Source organism: Rhinolophus sinicus, linkage group LG01 (genome assembly GCF_036562045.2).
Source record: "Rhinolophus sinicus isolate RSC01 linkage group LG01, ASM3656204v1, whole genome shotgun sequence".
Lineage (NCBI taxonomy): Eukaryota > Metazoa > Chordata > Mammalia > Chiroptera > Rhinolophidae > Rhinolophus > Rhinolophus sinicus.
Genome location: NC_133751.1, coordinates 209,230,583 through 209,249,457, shown reverse-complemented (window position 1 = coordinate 209,249,457; position 18,875 = coordinate 209,230,583). Strand labels below are relative to the sequence as shown.

Genomic DNA, 18,875 nt, shown 5'->3' with positions numbered 1-18,875 from the left:
AGAGAAGCATTACATCCTATTTATGACAACAATAAATGTGTGCTTTTTTCTTTTTTGGGCCTAGTTTTAGTAGATAAAGACCATTAAGCCGGACCAAAAAAATGATGCTCTAAAAGTAAATTGTATGCAGTTTGTTTCTTCCTTCCATCCTTTCCATCTTTTAAACATTCTGAACCTGTCATAAGCCTCAGCAAGAGTGAATGCGTTTATCATAGGATGGCTACTTGGTGGAAATGCTTGCAAACACTTGGCTGGAAGAGATTTGGGAGCCCAATGAATCCCTAGACCTTTAACCTATTTCCTACAAGCGATTCTTGAAGAGTACCTTGGTGAGACAGGCAATGCTGTCAGAGAATCAACGGCCAACCACTAGGGTTCAAAGGGTGCCTATTTCAGACCACCTTCTCTTGCAACATGGGAATGATGTGGGAAGTTGGACAGACAGGTTCAACCAGTTTCAGTTACCACTGCCCTGATGAAATGATAACTTGACTTCCTCCTCAAATAAGACCTTCCAAGAGGCATTCAGGGTCCCGAGTTCAGACCCTTGAATCTAGGCACCAGCTACCTGTCATGCTGTGCCCCAGGCTGAGCAGAGGATTGCCTCCCAGCAGCCCCTGCTGGCCCCTCCCGACCGGTACCCCCTCCACCCTCACTTCCCCTCTCAGGCAGCGCGTTCTGCAACTAGTAGGCACCACCAGAGCCTAGCAGAGCTTTCCTGCAGGCCCAGCACAGCCTGGCGCACAGCTCGATGATCTTTTTATTTTCTGTGTAGCATCGTGACATTTTGACAGAAAAACCCAAGCACAAATCAACCTCCTTCTCAAGTTTAAGTTAATTCTCCTGTCCTTATTTTGTGACGTCAAGAGCATGAAAAGCTTCTAAAGATATTAGTGTTATGTCAATATGAAAATATTTAAGAGAATGTATTTATGCATTACATATGAAAATAATTTTTAAAAAGAACATTCATTCTGATGTCATTTAGAATATCAGAAAAAATGTTTCCTAACGTATTACACGGGTCTAAAACATGTTATTAAAATATATACATACACATATACTGGGGGTGCCAAAAAAATATATACACATAACTTGTATTCATTTTTTGTTATTGGTATATAGTATTTCAATTTTAATACAGTTTTTTTCCTTTCTTAAAATGTGTAGACGTTCTCTTGGCCCCTCTGTATAACTGTTTTGGCAACATTATCAGTGCACTAATATTAGGTAATTTTCAAAATAAAAGTGTTATTCTTTTACTAGAAACTAGAAAACAAGCTCTATGCGAGCCCCGTGCCACACATCTCAGTCTGCACCCCAGCCACCCCGAGAAGGGGGCTGCAAGCACCCCCACATTTCAGACAATGAAGCTGACACGTAGTGAGGCTAAGTGACAGCCCTCAGCCAGGCAGCCAGGGATGACCCAGGAAAACTTGGGCAGAAGCCACATGCTTCCAGTTTGCACCGTACAGCACAGAACCAGCCTCTCGAAAGACAAGAATGGAGAGATCACAGGATGGCAGAATTTTAAAGGAAAGACAGGAGAACCCATTCTCCAAACTCAAAGGAGAAACTCAGACTCACATTTCCAAGGATTTTACTGTGTGTCACCAAAGTCACTCTTGGTCAACTTCATAAACAAGCACATTCCAACCAGCGAAGTGGAATGTGGGACGTAAGACTTGACTTTCAGAAAGTGTAAGGCAGTATGCCTCCCCAAACCGCGCTTCCTACCTCAATGGCAAACACTTCCACGGTGTCGTCCAGCAGCTTCACTCTCAAGTGCAGGTGCGTCTGCATCCTGCCTGGTAGCCCTGCCGCTGCCGCAGCCGAGGGAGCCTGCCCAGGCTCGAGGGTGCTCACTCCCACAGAGGTGTGTGCGCCCAAGCGGCTCCCGGGCGTCTGCAGGACTCTGTACGTTCCTTCTATCTCTCCCATTCTTCACCAGCGAAGTGATGAATATGCTAAAACCAAACCACAAGAATCGTTACCAGTTATTTAGATATTAAAACACTGAAAAAAACCATCATGCCCACAGGACTTCTCCGCATGATTTTTTAACTTCTGTGAGTCTTAAATTACATAAAGATAAAGAGAGAAAAAAAGACTGTCTTCTACTCGTATGGATCAGCGAAACATAAAATAATGACAAGCAACGCCCCAGTAACAATACTTCCCAGGGAATCCTGTGAGCCAGGCGGCAATTTAATGGACTGAACCTGCAAAACCATGTAAGCGAGCCCCAGCGGCATCCCCTGGCAGGGGCAGGAGGTGACCGACAGCCTGCATCTCTCAGGCTGCCTGGCATCCTGGCACATCGCCCCCCACCATCCACAGTGGTATCTACTGTGCTGACCACACGCGGAAAGTGCCGGACAGTGCGTTTCAGCAAAGGTAAACACTTGCGACATGGCACAGCACCAACATGTGCCAGGCAGTGCTCGGCAGGTCCCTTATCTCTGCTGACAGGGTGGGGAAAATGCCAAGAAAAGTAGCTGACGACAGCCAGGCTCGTCTCTGCCTGCTTTGCAGGCCTTGGTTTTTCTAACTTGTGCCTCAGGCTGGAGTGGGTGCCAGCGGTGATGCGGGAAGTAATTTCCACAGCACTGAATGACAGCCGGAGTGAGCGTCACGAGGACCACACACCTGGTGTCAGGAGGCACCGCCTTCTGCTGTCCTCACCATAATCTTGTTATCATCAGCACCTACCGCCCACTTAACAGATACTGACACTGAGGGTCCCAGAGCACCAAGTAGCTGGCCCAGTGTGGCACTTGCGCCTCTTTCAATGCTCCTTGTGCCACAGGAAAGGCCTCTGGTTTTAAGCTAGTATGCCGAACAGGGCTAATCACCTTTTCGTTTCCAACAAAGAAAGAACAGACAGTATCAGTGAGAATCTAGTAATACTGGCTTGCTTTTAATTGTATTTATTAATATAGTTACCTTCCATTTTTGGAAAATTTCCTTCTTAAAAATATGTTTGAAAGTCAACTTGAAGAAAAACATTTAATATTAAAGTATAGCATAGCCAAAATGAATGCCAAGGTTGAATCAGGAAAAAACGCACCTGCTGCAAGTTATTTGATTTTGCTTAATCATCCTCAAAAAGTCTTCCAGCAGTCCGCAGTCAATGTTTTAGAGAATTAATCTCACTAAATTCCAGGTCCAGTCCCTCGTGTGCTAACGTAACTGCTCTGAGTCCTCTAGCCCTCTCCTCTTCCTCATGCTTATTTTGTTATCAAACTCACGAACTTTTTATATTTTGAATTAAGTTCAAAAAGCTTCTCAATGACCATTTGCCAAGCACTCCTGCTGTACACTTAAAGTCTACACAGCGAAGGTGCCCTTCCCAACCCACGTGGGAGAGAATCTCCACGCCAGACAAGCAAGAAGACGAGAAAGCCAAGCCCCCTGGGAAGTGGACTGTGAGGGGTGTGGGCAAGTGATGAGGCTGCGTGACATCAGCCAAACCCATCGCCGTCCCAACTGCTGCACAAACGAAGGGACCGCATTTGGCTCAGGCTGGTGGTTCCCCATCACATTCAGAATTCTCTCTGCAGGCTGTATGCCCTGAGAGCAGGAACTACGAGGTGTGATCAAACAATATGGTGTGTTTAAATAAAAACACATTTATTACAGTAAAAAAACACATTGCCATTAACCACCCCCTCACAATACGCTCCCCTGGCTTTTAACACACTTAGCCCATCTGTCTTGCTACCACTTTCTGAAGCAGTTCTGGAAGTCCTCTTCCGTGAGCATCTTTAGTTGCGCTGTCATGGCTGCCTTGATGTCCTGAATCATTTTGACTCTGGGGAAGAGCCAGAAGTCGCAAGGAGCCAGACCCGGTGAATAAAGTGGAAGAGGACACACTGTCATGTTTTTATTTGAAAGAAATTGCCGTACTGATGTGTGACACGGAGTGTTGTCATGATGGAGAATGATTTACACACACTTTAAAACACACTTTCTTTCAACCATAGCTCACACCCAACTAACTGCACCAAACAAGCTGAAACTTGTCACACACTGTTACTAAGGTTCGACGCGCCACTTCCTGTATTGAAGATCCCTGCCTTTCCATTGGATGGCACTCGGCAGCAGCATTCACCGTATTTTACGATCACAATGGAAAGGCTCCGCGTTACACATCCCTTCTGGTATGGCAATTTATGTCAAATAAAAACATTACAGGGGCCGGCCCGGTGGCTCAGGCGGTTAGAGCTCTGTGTTCCTAACTCCGAAGGCTGCCGGTTAGATTCCCACATGGGCCAGTGGGCTCCTCTCAACCACAAGGTTGCCAGTTTGATTCCTCGAGTCCCGCAAGGGATGGTGGGCAGCACACCCTGCAACTAACATTGAACACGGCACCTTGAGCTGAGCTGCCGCTGAGCTCCCGGATGGGTTCAGTTGGTTGAAGTGTGTCCTCTCAACCACAAGGTTGCCGGTTCGACACCTCCAAGGGATGGGGGGGCTGTGCCCCCTACAACTAGAAAACGGCAACTGGACCTGGAGCTGAGCTGCACCCTCCACAACTAAGACTGAAAGGACAACAACTTGAAGCTGAACGGCACCTTCCACAACTAAGATTGAAAGGACAACAACTTGACTTGGAAAAAAGGCCTGGAAGTACACACTGTTCCCCAATAAAGAACTGTTCCCCTTCACCAATAAAATCTTTTTTAAGAAAACAAACATTACGGTGTGTCCTCAACTACCTTATTCACTAGATCTGGCACTGTGTGAATTCTGGCTTTTCTCCAAAGTCAAAATGATTCAGGACATCGAGGCAGCCACGACAGCACAACTAAAGACACTCATAAAAGAGGACTTCTTCAGAGAACTGCTTCAGAAAGTGAGAAGAATGACGGGACAAGTGTGTTCGAAGCAAGGGGGAATATTTTTAGGGGGATTAATGGCAATGTGTCTTTTACTGTAAAAATTTTCAAACATTCACTGTATTTTTTTTTATCACACCTCATAAATTCTTACTGGAATGTTCCCAAAGTCTTCACTTCGCTGATGTCACTGGTGAAAAGCACAGCCTGCCTGTCTCCTAATGCAATACTGCACTGAGCACAGTAACAAGGGACAAAGACTCCCCACAAACACTACTTCAGAGAATCAGTTTCCATGCCGCTGATATAAAACCTGAGACATACCACGTTCTGAGGACATGAATACAAGCTTTTGCATCGCAATCTCACAAACTTGAGCAGTTACTGCAAAAGGGAGAGAGCCCACCTTGAAGGTGTCTCCAGGGTGCAAACAAATGCTCACGTTCTTGGTCAGCTCAAACGACCAGACACGGAGCCACCAAGTTAAGTTCTTCTCAAACAAGCTATGGGGTGTTTTCCTGCGGGCACCAAAGTGATCCTTCCCTTCTAAGTAAAGCTACAGTTCTGAATACACAGATACAATCAGAATGTACTTTTAGAAGTCACCTCTCTTAGTTATTCCTTCATGTAATTCTTTTATATTTTTTCTCAATTTTAGATGGAAAAAAATGTCTTCAGTTTGTCTTCTCATTATAAGAAAGTCATGTCTAAACACATAATTCTAAGAATAAGAAAATGGCAAGACCAGCCCACAGTGTCCAGAGGGGTACATCTGGGTGAGAAAACCCGAGGAGAATGTGCAAGGAGGGTATTACGAGAAAAGTTAGGGCAGTGGGCCCTCTTGGTGACAGGGGGTCTGTCACTGGGAGAGGGGACAGGAAAGGAGTCTCTGGTGTGGCTGGCACAGTTCTTCTAGTGCTTGACCAGGACAGTGTACACTTTATAATTCATTAAGCCATACATTTGATTCACATGGTGGTGATTTTATAGTACAAATATATTCAAAACAGCATACTTTTAATTTAACATTGTTTCATCTGTCACAAGAACTAAAGGCATATTAGACAAATGAAGGACTTATTCAAGGAATACGAAAACACGGCTGCCTAGAGGAAACTCCTCTGAGCAGCAGACTTACATCCTGGCTATTCTCATCTAATCCACAGTAAACATCAACATGGCTGAAGCTGACTCAGGTCACAAGACACTCTCGTTCCTTACGGAGGGCCATCAAAGGAAGACAGGTTCACTGAAGAGTTAATGACCCCATGAGGTACCCTGCTGTGATATTCCAAAGGAAACCCATTTGCTATCCCACAATACCCTGTTCCCCCGAAAATAAGACCTAGCCGGACAATCAGCTCTAATGCGTCTTTTGGAGCAAAAATTAATGTAAGACCCGGTATTATACCTGGTATTACATTATGTTACATTACATTATATTATATTATATTATACCTGGTCTTGTATTATAGTAAAATAAGACTGGGTCTTATATTAATTTTTGTTCCGAAAGACGCCTTAGAGAAGATTGTCTGGCTAGGTCTTATTTTCGGGGAAACACGGTAGTAATGTAGCATAAAGTACCCATTTAATAATTACTCAACCTTAAGTTTAACAAAGCTTGGGAAGTAGGGAACTTAATAGAAAACTGATATGCAATGCCCATGCTGTGACTATCAGTTAACCTTGGTCTACCAATCTGTGTTAGAACAAGCAGCAAAATGGACACTTCCTATAGAAACGTGCACCTGCTCATCTATCCAACAGTCACTTTCCACAGACTGACAATGGGAAAAAAAAACCGAAAGGAAAACTGTATGCACTGAATCTGTTTTACACAAATTACTACCTAACAGAAATGACTGTTTCGTGTGCTCATAAGCAAACATGACAAACACCGCAAGGCCGACACACCAAGTGTTCTGCAGCCCTGGGGCCCCAAATGTTGCATGCAGCCCCTGCTCACGTCTCTGCTGCTGCCAGAGAACTTTCCAGAAGTCTAGAGGGAAGAGGCAGTGCAAAGACCCAGAGACCTCTGGTTTATTTTCCCATCTTCCTTCCATGTGGTCTTCCCTCCTAAAAGCATTTCTGGTGGCTGGATACAATCCCACCACTGACCTTACTGCTGCTAACTACTATTATACAAACTCAGCTCCTGTGCATCCACCCTCATTAAGAAACATTTAAAAGCCACCTGGAGAAGTATTTCCATCTTGAAGTTGGAAAATTTTGGCTCAAAAATCTGCTAAAGCTTTGAGTGATGACATGTCAATGTAAGTTTGTAACAAATATCCCACTCTGGGGGGAATGTTTACAATGAGGGGAACAGTGCATGTCTGGGGGCCAGGAGCACAGGGGAAACTGTACCTTCACTCAACTTTGCTCTGAACTAAAAAATGCTCTAAAAACTATTCTTTTTTAAAAAAGGTCTGCCACAGAACACATAGCTCAGTAGTGACAGAGTCAGGACTCCAGCCCACTGTGGACTTGGCCACCAAGCCTTCCCCCTCCCACTGGAAAATCAGCACATGGCTCCCAAACAAGACACAGTCCATCGTCCCCACTAAAGGAAACTGGCTAAAACTTCTAGAGCAACAAATCCCCCTCCCTTGAAATCTTTTTGGTTGCTTCTTTTAGGACCAAAACACTCACTGCAGGTCCTGGACTAACGTCATTTCGTTCAACGTCGTTTAATTATAACGTTGATGAGGAAAAAAAATCAATTCCCGGCCGGGCCACTGTCTGTGTGGAGTCGCACGTTCTCCCCATGTCTGTCTGCGTGAGTTTCCTCGGGGACTCAGGGTTCCTCCCACGTCCCCGAGATGTCATGTTGGGTTAAATGGGAAATTGACGTTGTCCCCGTGTGAGTGGGTGTGGGTGTGAGTGGCCCTGAGCTGCCGGGAGAGGCTTGGGGCCCCTGGGGCCCTAACTGGAGTAAGTGGGTTGGAAGAGAATTACCTTGTTCCTATTTGTCCTTCCCAAACGTATGTAGAGCTCACACTTATGTCAATATTTAACATTAGAAGTGTTTTGGGTCTTTATTTAGAGGCTGGGTGATGTTTCTGTGACTAGAAATATGCTGTAGGGACTTAGCTCATGTTCCTATCATCGGCCTCTGGTCAAACTGGTTTCGTTAACGTCATTTCCCGTAAAGCCGCAGTTTCCAGGAACCTATTGATGACGGTTGGTGATGACTCACTGTACTGAACGCTGACCAACTCAGGAGGCAGAGTGTGGCACTTAACCATGTTCACCGCATGTGTCTCACAAGCCTGAAACCCACTGCACTGTTAGAACGAACTTCCACTGCTGCTGATATTCAAGTGGAATTCTCACCTAGTTCCTGGACACTGAGCTGTATTACGTCTCTATTACAGTGAAGCAAGAGATGGATCTTTTTTTTACTCCCCTTTAGTAGGCATGGCTGGTATTTTTTAGAATAAGCAACTAAGTAATGCAATCACTGTCAGGAATTGGAGGAAAAACAGTTACAACTTGTCCTGCAAGGCCAGGCCTCAGAGAGCTGATGGGCAAAGGCTGGCCACCGGAGGGCAGGTGGCCACCCACGCCCACACACCCCGGAATACAGCTTGCTGGCCACTGAAAGCCAACCTGGCCAGAGCACCATAGAAACCACGTTCAGTGTCGGAGACCGGGGAGGGTGGAGCAGAACTCACCTGAACACGCTGCTCCAGCAGGTGCTTCGGGATCTATGTCACCTAGTGAAGCCTAGGGACTGACGAGAGCCCAAATCCAGGGCAATGCTGTCCCTCAAGCACCAGGAAGGGCAGTGTAAGTCACCAACCTCAGAAACCTCTGGGGTTGGAAGGGCGGCTCACACAAACAGAAAGGTGTGACTAGCTGCAACCCAAAGGCCGAAGGCCAAGTGAAAAGGCGGGCACTAGACAAGGGCAGCAGGAAGGGCGGGGCAGAAGCCAGGAGCGCAGGCCTGAGGGCAGCAACCCTGGGGTCCAATCCCTCTCTGCCAGCCATTAGCCAGCTGGGCCATTGCACCACGCCCAGTGGCACTTATTCTGCAAGGTGATGGGGGAGGGGTTCCTTTCAACTCTGGGAATCTATGATTCCGTGCAAAGACAGATCAATGTGAAAATAAAATGAAAGATGTGTTCTTGACTCCAATTCATTTACAGGATTTAGCAGCCAAAAAATAACGAAACCTCGTAAAATCATGTCATCCCATCCTTCCTACCTCACCATAAGGAATAGTAGCTAAATGTCTGCAAGCAAAGGAGGATCGCTTTCAAAGTCCACACTACAATGTAAACACAGATTATTGGTCCAAAGAGATAACTTTGGACAAAACCAATATTTGCAAACCTTAGAATTCTAGTTTTCCTCCCTAGGTTTTTAAAACAATAGCTTGAATACTAAACAGATGTCAATATTTTTGACCTTCTTCCATCAGGTATTCTCACTTTACACTACAAAAAAAATCAATTAACTGAAAAGTAACGTTTTAAGAGCTGAAATGAATCCAGATAACTGACTATTCTCAACACTTTCTTTTGGGAATGAAGCCACCCAACTTAATGTCAAAATCCTCACAAAGCAAGGCAGGAAGATACGCTGCTTTGGTTTGAAAGTGAGTAAAAGCCAGGTGCAAACGCAGGTGCATGGTACACTAACATTAGTTAGAAGAGGAGGAATATAAACACACGCATCTGCTTATATTCAAACAACAACAGAAGGATACACTGAAAACTAAGGAGCATGGTTAGCTATGAGGGGTGGGGTGTTGGGAAGACAGTGATGGAAACTACTGCTCCTAAGACACACTGTTCAGTCATGCTGACTTGGGAACCTTGTCAATGTTTTTACATGATGAGAAAGCAAAATGAAATCAGTGTTTTAGAAAAGCAAGCCCTAAAAATTCAAACAAACTAAACAGATGATCCTACCTGTACATTAAGACAGTGATTAAACTACAAAGAGAATTCGTTCACGTGACTTTAAAACTCAGTAACTTCATTATACATCACTAGTGAAATAGTTCCTAAGGATTAAATGACTACAAGTAGAGCCGGCCCGGTGGCTCAGGCGGTTGGAGCTCTGTGCTCCTAACGCCGAAGGCTGCTGGTTTGATTCCCACATGGGCCAGTGGGCTCTCAACCACAAGGTTGCTGGTTCGACTCCCGCAAGGGATGGTGGGCTGCGCTCCCTGTAACTGACAACGGCAACTGGACCTGGAGCTGAGCTGCGCCCTCCACAACTAAGACTGAAAGGACAACAACTTGAAGCTGAACGGCACCCTCCACAACTAAGATTGAAAGGACAACAACTTGACCTGGAAAGAAGGCCTGGAAGTACACACTGTTCCCCAATAAAGTCCTGTTCCCCTTCCCCAATTAAAAAAAAAAAAATCTTAAAAAAAAAACTACAGGTAAACCAAAATGTGGCACATTCTACAGGAAAAATGACCTCACTTCTTCAATAAATGGTCCCCCCCAAAAGGGGGGGCAGAATGAAAACGGTTAAAGATGTTACCTGCCAAATGCTACGTGGGGGCCTTACTTGAATTCTGAGTCAAATATTTATGGAACAATCAGGGAAATCTGAATACTAACTGGATATGAGATGATATTAAGTACTGGTAATTTCCCGGATGACTTAATGGTATTGTGCATATGAAGACGAACAAATTCCTCTCTTAAAGATATACACAAAAGTATTTATGGATGGAATGAATAAAGTCTAGGACTCACTAAAATAATCCAGTGAGGTGGAGAGCAGTAGTGGGGACATAGGCCAAACAAAAAAACCCCAAACTACCATCCATATGTGGATTATTGAAGCTGGGTTTGATACATTGTTTTCTCTACTTTTGTGAATGTTTGGAGTTTCCACAAGTTAAAACAACAACAACAACAACAAGCCCCCAAACAAAAAACCAGATCTAGCACCAATTTTCAATGTATCTAAGGATCCAAGGAACCTCTGGAATAGTGCACAGCTGAGAGAGAGGGAATGTGTGAGCCTCCTACACTATGAAATGCTGGCCCAGTTCCTTCCCGTCCATGGGAAATCACAACCACAGAAGGAAGCTGCTTGCTGAGGCCACAAGACCCAATCTGTGGGGAGGTGAGACCAGCATCCAGCATCCTGGCTCCCAGGCCTATATAATGCAAATTCTTCAAGATTAAAAAAACGAAACCAAAAAATTTGACTGAAAAACCCGTACACCCGTGCATTATAAATTCACTCTTTCCTTTGTCACTTCCATTTTGTTAGTGTGTTTTTCAGTTCTAAAATTCCCTTGTTTTTCTTTATATCCTCATTCATTCATTTATTGCCAAGACTTTCTATCTTTCCATTTGTTTCAAGAATACTCTAACTTCTCAGAACAGTTTAATAATAGTGGCTTTAAAGTGTGTTTTGGTTTTTTTTATTGCAACGGTAACTTACCACAAAGTTAGCAACTTAAAATAACAGCCTTTTAGAAGTTTGGGTGTAGGGTGGACCAGCAGAGCTCTCTGCCTAGGGTCTCATGAGGTCTGAGTCAAGGTGCCACCCAGCCTAGGGTCTTACATGGGTGCTCTCGGGGAGAACGCTCATCCAGTTCTGTTTGGGAACACAAGGGAGGCCCCCAGTCCTTGCTGGCAATCAGCAGTTGGTTGTTCTCAGCTTCTGGAGGCCAGCTGCATTTCTTGGCTTCCTCCATCTTCAGACCCGTCCGAGACAGTCTGGTGAATCCTTAAGCCTCCACTCTCTGCCGTCCCTTTCTGCTGTCAGCTGGGGAAAGGGCTCTACTATTAAGGGCTCACGTCATTAGATGAGGCCCACTGGATAATCCAGGACACCCTCACTCTTTTCAGATTAGCTGATCGGTGTCCTAAATTATACCTGCCCAGCACTTCTGCAATGTAAGCGCACATATTCTCAGAAGTAACACTAGTGTGTCAAGGTCATGAGGCCCAAAGGCTTGGTCAGATAATTCCAACACCAGCAGCATCTCGGCTTTATTCTGGCTTTTCTCTCATGAAGTGATATTTTCCTGGTTCTGCACCTGCTGGGTAATTCTGGATTGTATCCTGGACATTTTAAATAGTGTGTTGTTCTGAGACTTTGGGTCTTGTTGAAACGCCATGGAGAATGCCAGTATTTTTGATCTAGCAGGCGCTGGCTGAGTTCAGGCTGCGTCCCACCCAGCCTTCTGTGGGCTGTGGTCTCAGCATCAGTTCCACCTTCAGAGGCTGTCCTCCCTGGTCACCAAAACCCAGGGGCCAGCATGGGTTCCAGGCGGTCCACCCTGTGACGCGGAGTTCCCAGTCTCTGGCAAGTTGCCTGGGGTTAGACCCATGTGTGCACAAGCTCAGCGCTGAACCCCTAACTTTATAAGCCACGTTAAGGGCCACTTTTCCAAGCCCCTCCCTCTCTGCGATCTCCCTGGTGCACTTTCCAGTGACCTGGGGCTCCCCTGCCTAGCTAGTCCTCCAGCTGGAAACCTGAGGCTTGAGTTACCCTGCTCTGCCATTCACTTCCTGTGAATGCACCATTGCCTGGGACCAAGTTGCAGGAGGACAGAGAGAAAAGGCAACGGGGTTCCCCCCACTCCCTCAGTTTTGGTGTCTGCAGGCTCCTGCTGCCACAGGAATGAGTGAAGAGACAGGGAGAGAGAGGAGAGAAAGGGGGTGGCTTTCCCCCACTCTCTCTTCTGGAGCCCAGAGGAGAAGGCTTCTCCTCCAATTCTCCCGGTTCACACATTGTAAGTCTATTTCCTTCGCCAGGTTAGGAAAGTTTTCCGTTATCATTCCTTCAAATGAATTCTCAATCCCTCGCTCCCTCTCTTCTCCTTCCGGTAACCCTATGATGGGAATGTTATGATTGATGTTATCTCACAGGCCGCTTAAACTATCTTCGTTTATTTAAATCATTACTATTCTTTTTCATTTTTGTTGTTCCATTTGGGTCTTTTCTGCTACGCTGTCTTCCCAGTCACTGATTCGATCCTCTGCTTTATCTAGTCTGCTGGCGATTTCTTCTAGTGTGTTCTTCATTTCAGTTGTTGTATTCTTCCCTTCTGACCGGCTCTTGTTTATGGTTTCTTTGTCCTTCTTTTTGCTTACTTATCTGTTTGTTGAAGTTCTAAGTTCCTTAAGCACTCTTAGTATTAGTATTAATTAGTATTTTAAACTCTCTCTGGTAGATTCGTTACCTCCACTTCATTTATTTCTTTTTCTCGAGGTTTCCCGTTCTTTTATTGGGGACGCATTTCTTTGTTCCTCATTCTGGCTGCCACTCTGTAAGTGTCTATGTATGAGGTAGATCTGCTATGTCTCCCAGTCTTGGCCTGGCGGCCTTACGCAATATGTGTTCTGTAGGGTCCTGGCACAGTCTCTCCAGTCACCTGTCCAGGGTACTCCAGGATTTTCCCTTGTGTGGGTTGCATGTGCCCTCCTGTTATAGTTGTGCCTTCATTGCTTTTGACACATCAGTGGGCAGAACTGACCCTTAGGCTGACTGGCTGTGGGGTTTGGCCACATCCACAGCTTATAAGCTGCTGTGTAGGGGCTGACGCCTCAGAAGGGGACTCGCCCCCACGAGCTCCTGTGCCTGTTGAGACCCCCCTTTTGGGTGTGCCACTTGGTTAGGACAGACTTACCAAGTAGTGCTGTCCTGTGGTCTGAGGCTGGCCTCTGGGTGTGTTGTTTGTGGTGTCTCTTGGGCGGGGTTCCCATGCAGGCCAATTTCAGCATTGCCTGTGACTGGCCTGACATTTCCTGGTACTGTGTTTCCCCGAAAATAAGACCTAGCTGGACAATCAGCTCTAATGCATCTTTTGGAGCAAAAATTAACATAAGACCAGGTCTTTATAATATAATAATATATATATAACAAATAAAACAAATATAATATAATACAATATAATACCAGGTCTTACATTAATTTTTGCTCCAAAAGATGCATTAGAGCTGACTGTCCGGCTTGGCCTTATTTTTGGGGAAACATGGTAGGGGCCACAAAGCTCTATGTGGCTGGCTGTTGCCTGTGCTGGACCTGGAGATGCATGGGGGTGACCACGCTGAGAACCAAAGCCAACTGCCACCAGTATCAGGCCTGGGACAGCTTAGGAAAAGGCCTAGGGCACCCTTAGGCCTGTCTGTTGCCACCTGCCAGCTGCCCATAAGGCTCAGCCACTGAGAACCTCCAGTGGGGCGTGGGGCCAGGTTGCCACATGCTGAAAGTGCCTCTGGTGATGCTGTGTGAGTTGGAAGGGACGGAGTACCAGGGAGTCACCAGAGTGTGGCAGGTGGAGTTCACAAGATCAATGCAGATTCAGTTCTTGCACTAGCACCAAGCCTGTGGCCACTCTGCAAAATGCCCAGAGAACACAGCGGCCACTGCTCCCTTGGGCCTGCAGATCCCTGAGAGTTAGTTGTCTACGAAAGGCCACAGCTCATGTTGGGATTGTTTGCCCGCCACCGAAAGTGTCTCAAATGGCCACACAAGCTGCTGTGGGTTGTTTGCTGTAAGAAGAGCCTCATCTAAAGCCTAGCAATTTAAACAATCTGTAAAACTACCTAGTGTTGCTTCCTCCTTCCCAAGCACATTCCTTCTAGCGGCTGGAAGATGCACTGAGCACCCTCACCCCATGTGCCTGTATTGTGTTATCTGGGAACAAGCAAAGGGCCAGGAACTGCCCCCGCAAAAGCAGCTTTTTATTCTGCCCCCGGTGTCTGGGCTCCTCATTTGCACTAGCCCCTTCCAAGGTCCTACACAAAGTGTGCCTATGGTCACAGCCTTTTGTAAAATGTATAAAAAATATTCTAACTGCAATTTGCTAAGACTGCTGCCTCTTTCCCCTCCAACTTTGCCTGTCCCGCTTTCCCTCTATGTCAGGTAGCTTAGAAGGGGCTGTCTGTGTTTTGGGGATCCAGCTAAGAGCACAAGTTGGAGATGCATTTGGTTTGGATTTAATGGGATTCATTTACGTTGTCTGCAGTTCTTTCCGGGTATATTTAAGTTATTAACAGCCATCTCAATTCAGGGATGGCTTCCTAGAGTACTGCTATAGCACTGTGCCTGCTCCTCAGACATTTATGAAACAAAGGGATAGGGCTGGGGGACTGTGGCACCATGAGTGGGTCCAATGGCGCCTGGCACTGGAAGCGTGTGGGCAGTGGGAGAGAAACAAGTTTGAAAAACTGCAGTGCTCGCCTGTCAGAAAAGTAATTGATAATGTAGCATAATTATAAACATACCATAGATTTTTTAAAACTTTTTGAATAGAATTATGCAGAACAAAATTTCCAAGACACAAACCTGTAGCTATACTAGAAACAGCAACTATGTCTTTATGTGAAATCATATTTTATGCATCCTATCAATAATAAAAAAATTTACCAACTAGAGGAATCACTAAATTCTTTCTAGTCTGTTACATGAAGAGGTACTTAAAAAGTATGTAGCCAAAGAAAAAGTATTACAGCACACATCAGGTAATTAACAAATATGCTACTTTCCTGGATTTTTTCATGTTTGTATCACCAGTCAGATTCTTCAAATCTGTAACTTGTCTTTTCTCATTCTACATATTCACTTTCAAAATTAATTTTTGTTTGTAACATTGGATTCTTTTCATAAAAAAGCCTCCTTCCCCTAATTATATAAATTTCAGGTCCATAAAACTTGGCACCCACCCTTGCCCCAGATGTAGTTTGATTAATTTAATTTGAATATTTACTGAGCACCTAGCCTGTATCAAGCAAGTAGAAGGACATAAGGACAGGGGACCATAAGAGACAGAAAATCCCTCCCACTAGGTGGAGGAAGACAAACAAAGAAGATAGTATGTTACATGGTGGTTAAGTGCCATGGAGAAAGTAAAGAAAGCAGATGGGAATTTGATGGGTGGAGAGGGAGGTGAGAAGGCTTCACCAAGAAGAGGGCATGTGCGTCAGGACTAAAGAAGGTCCTGATGCAATAGCCACTATGTCCTGAGTGACCGCCACTGCTGGGCAGCCATGCCACGCCCTCGACCACATCATCTCATTTAATCCTCACAATCCCCACTACACAGATCAAGGAACTTGAGCTCAGGAAGGTCAGTGACTTGCTGGTAGTCACTGAGCTCTGCAAATGGCCTCAACCCCTCCCTGATTCCACGGTGTGCTGTCTCCTCTCTGCTTTGAGGGACCCCAGATGCCAAGCACAGGGCACACAAAGACCTAGAAGAGGAGACAACTACGTAAATAGCCAGCGCCCCCTTCCCACTGCATTAATAGAGCAGAAACCATGAGGCAACACTGAGGAAGGGGGTGTTGTTAGCCTGACCCAGACAGGCTTTCCTGGCATGAAGTCGGAGCTGGGCCTTGCAGGGGACACATCAGGTAATTAACAAATATGCTACTTTCCTGGAGACCAGCTGGACAAAGCGCTGTGTGTGCACAGACACGGCACTGCTGAGCAAGAAGGGAAGGCTGAGTGTGGCTGGGGCCCTGAGGGTCATGGGGGGCTGGGCAATGAGGGATGTCAATCGGTGCGGGCGTCTGGGTGTAATCTCATACCTACCTCTGTGCTACAGCTGGGAAGCAACGAGCAGGCTGAGCTGGGGAGAGGTCATCACTGCCTCTGACATTATAGGACCTTTTTGCCTGAATTTTCAAATGGCTATAAACTAAAACAATCCCATGACTCTAAAGCAAAGCTCCTCATATCATCCTAACTTCCCTTCTGATCCTTGTCTACGTCCTCACAGATTTTTACAACAGTGTAATTGCTGTGTCCACATTCTTCCGCCTTTTGGGTTAAGGAATGCTTTGGAACACATTTCTATGGATCAAACTGGGGCTACGTGGGTCTGAAAGGGCTTCGTGGAACTATCCAGCATCACTCAGCTTTGGCAATCCGTTCACAGCCTTCTCTGCAAGCAGGGCAACTGCTTAAATGCTGCCTGCTTCTCTTGACTGCTCAGATTCATCTTGCACCTGACAACATAATGGCTAATGTTTATTAAGCACTTACTGTGTACCAGGCATCTTGCTAAGAGCTCTTCTACTGAAGCTTAGTCCTCACAACAACCCTGTAAGGTAGGTAGATTCTAACCCCATTTTAACAGTAAGGAACCCGAGGCAGAGATAAATTAATGTCCTACAAACTTCCTTGTTGGGAAAGGAATTAGCACCAAAGGAACGTGGAGGTGTGCTATGAAAACAGCCAGCAAACTGTGCCGTGCAGGAGGCTGCACGCTAGTCTCTAGTCCAGTGCAGAGTGACAGTGAGAATGAGCAACCTGCCACGGGGGGACCCACACCACTGCCTCTGTTACAAAGAGGCGCTGCCACCTGGCCACGTCTCCTTCCCCGATTGAGAGAACCAAACAAAGAACAGGCACGAAGTGCTTCACAATCTGAACACAGTTTTATCTTCTGGTGTGCAGCACTCAGGAAAACTTTTCAAAAAATTAAAATTCTATGTGGCCAACAGTAAAGGTTACTCCATGCCCACCGACCTCAAATGTCTTCTGCCATCTCTGGCAGCGAGGAAATCTGTGTGGTCTGTTGTAATGCAGTCTACATACAACCAGGGCTCTAACTCAGTGTCACCTGATGGGTATCAAACATTTCCACAGTGCTCCCGCCAAAACTACCTCATGGAAACAAAACAAACGGAGCGAGAAAAACCACCCTTTTAAGATTTCGCCCTGGGTTTTCAATCTTCCCACCCTTTCTTTACACTAGGGATGACCATTATTTCCTTCAACACGCCGTGGTTTAATTTCTTTTTCACAGCCATTACTGACCAGCACATGAAAGCGGCAGAGGCTGCTGCCACCGGGGTGAATGAAGAGTCTGGTCCCAATTGTCACGATTTTCCTTCAGCAGCCTCCCCACTGCCTCAGGAGTGTTTCTAGAAATAACTTAACGGAGCGCAAACATTGACGTCTCACACAGGATTCCCAGCTCTAAGACACAACTTAAGGGAAGCCAAGAAGGGCGTGGTCACACGCGGGGGCGCCACCTGCGGCGCCGCGCCGGCCTCCACCGCGCACCTGGATCTCCACAGGGGGCATGCTCCTCCCCGACACCTCCACACCGGGCCCTACCCGGGTCACCTCGCCCGGGGGCCTCCACGAGGGACCCTCTACCGGCCGCCCGTGGGCCTCCGAGCGGGACCCTCCCCGGGGTCTCCCCGCGGGGCACTCCCGCCCCGCCCACCTCCGAGCCTCCAGATGGATCCCCCACCACACCCCGAGCCTCCAGCTCCCCACACGCAGGCCCTCCTCGCACGGGGCCCGCCGTCCTAGAAGGCCTCTGAGCCCGTGAGTGGACTCTTCTGGTGGACCGCAGTCCCGAGGTGTCCAGGCCGCCGCGAGTCTCAGCGCCCTCCTCGCCCAAGGCCTCGGCCCTAGGCTTCGGCCGCCCGCCCCCGCCCCCGCCCCCGCCCCCGCGTCCTTGCGGCCCCACGTCCTCACCCGCCGGCCCGGCCCGCGCTGTCGCCTGCAGCGGCCTCCCGGTCCTGCGCGCCGGCTCCTCCCGCTCCCGACTGCCCGCGGGCCTCACCGCGCCGCGCGCCCCGCCCCCGCTCCGAGCGCCCCGCCCGGGACCCCGCCCCCGCCCCCGCGGACGCACCGCCGATTGGCTAGCCTGGAAGCGCGGCACCGAATTCTGATTGGTGAAAGACGGGGAGGGGACGGTGAGAGGCAACCCTCGGAGTCGCGTGCAAATCAGCAGAAAGTCGGCTCGCTGGGCTGGCTGCTGCTTAGGGTGGGGCGCGGTCTTGGGCGGGGCCTCGGCACGGGAGGTGGGACACTGTCCTGGGCGTGTCTTCGACTCGGGGGTCGTGACGCTATCCTGGGCGGGGCCTCGGCTCGCTGGGCGGGACTCTGTCCTGGGCGGGTCCTCGGCTCGGGGGGTGGGACGCTGTCCTGGGCGTGTCTTCGATTCGGGGGGCGGGACGCTGTCCTGGGCGTGGCCTCGGCTCGGGGGGTGGGACGCTGTCCTGGGCGTGTCTTCGATTCGGGGGGCGGGACGCTGTCCTGGGCGTGGCCTCGGCTCGCTGGGCCTGGCGCGGT

At 47.5% G+C, this 18,875-nt stretch overlaps 1 protein-coding gene across 9 annotated transcripts in view; it reads right to left on the bottom strand.

Annotated features, from left to right (window-relative positions):
• Positions 1-18,540, bottom strand: part of FARP2 (FERM, ARH/RhoGEF and pleckstrin domain protein 2) — a 99,613-nt gene extending 81,073 nt beyond the window's left edge. For 7 of the 9 annotated variants that reach the window (XR_012490708.1, XR_012490709.1, XM_074316539.1 and 4 more), the window contains exons 1-2: positions 18,276-18,377; positions 1,738-1,967 (exon numbers count right to left, since the gene is read on the bottom strand). Coding sequence is in view for 7 of the 9 variants with exons in the window: in XM_074316539.1 (XP_074172640.1) it covers positions 1,738-1,941 (204 nt within the window). In the remaining 2 variants the exon portion in view is untranslated. Of the gene's footprint in view, positions 1-1,737; positions 1,968-8,521; positions 8,651-18,275; positions 18,378-18,432 lie in introns of those variants that run through there. The other 2 variants (XM_074316527.1, XM_019711685.2) reach the window with 2 other exon arrangements.
• Positions 18,541-18,875: the final 335 nt, after the last annotated feature.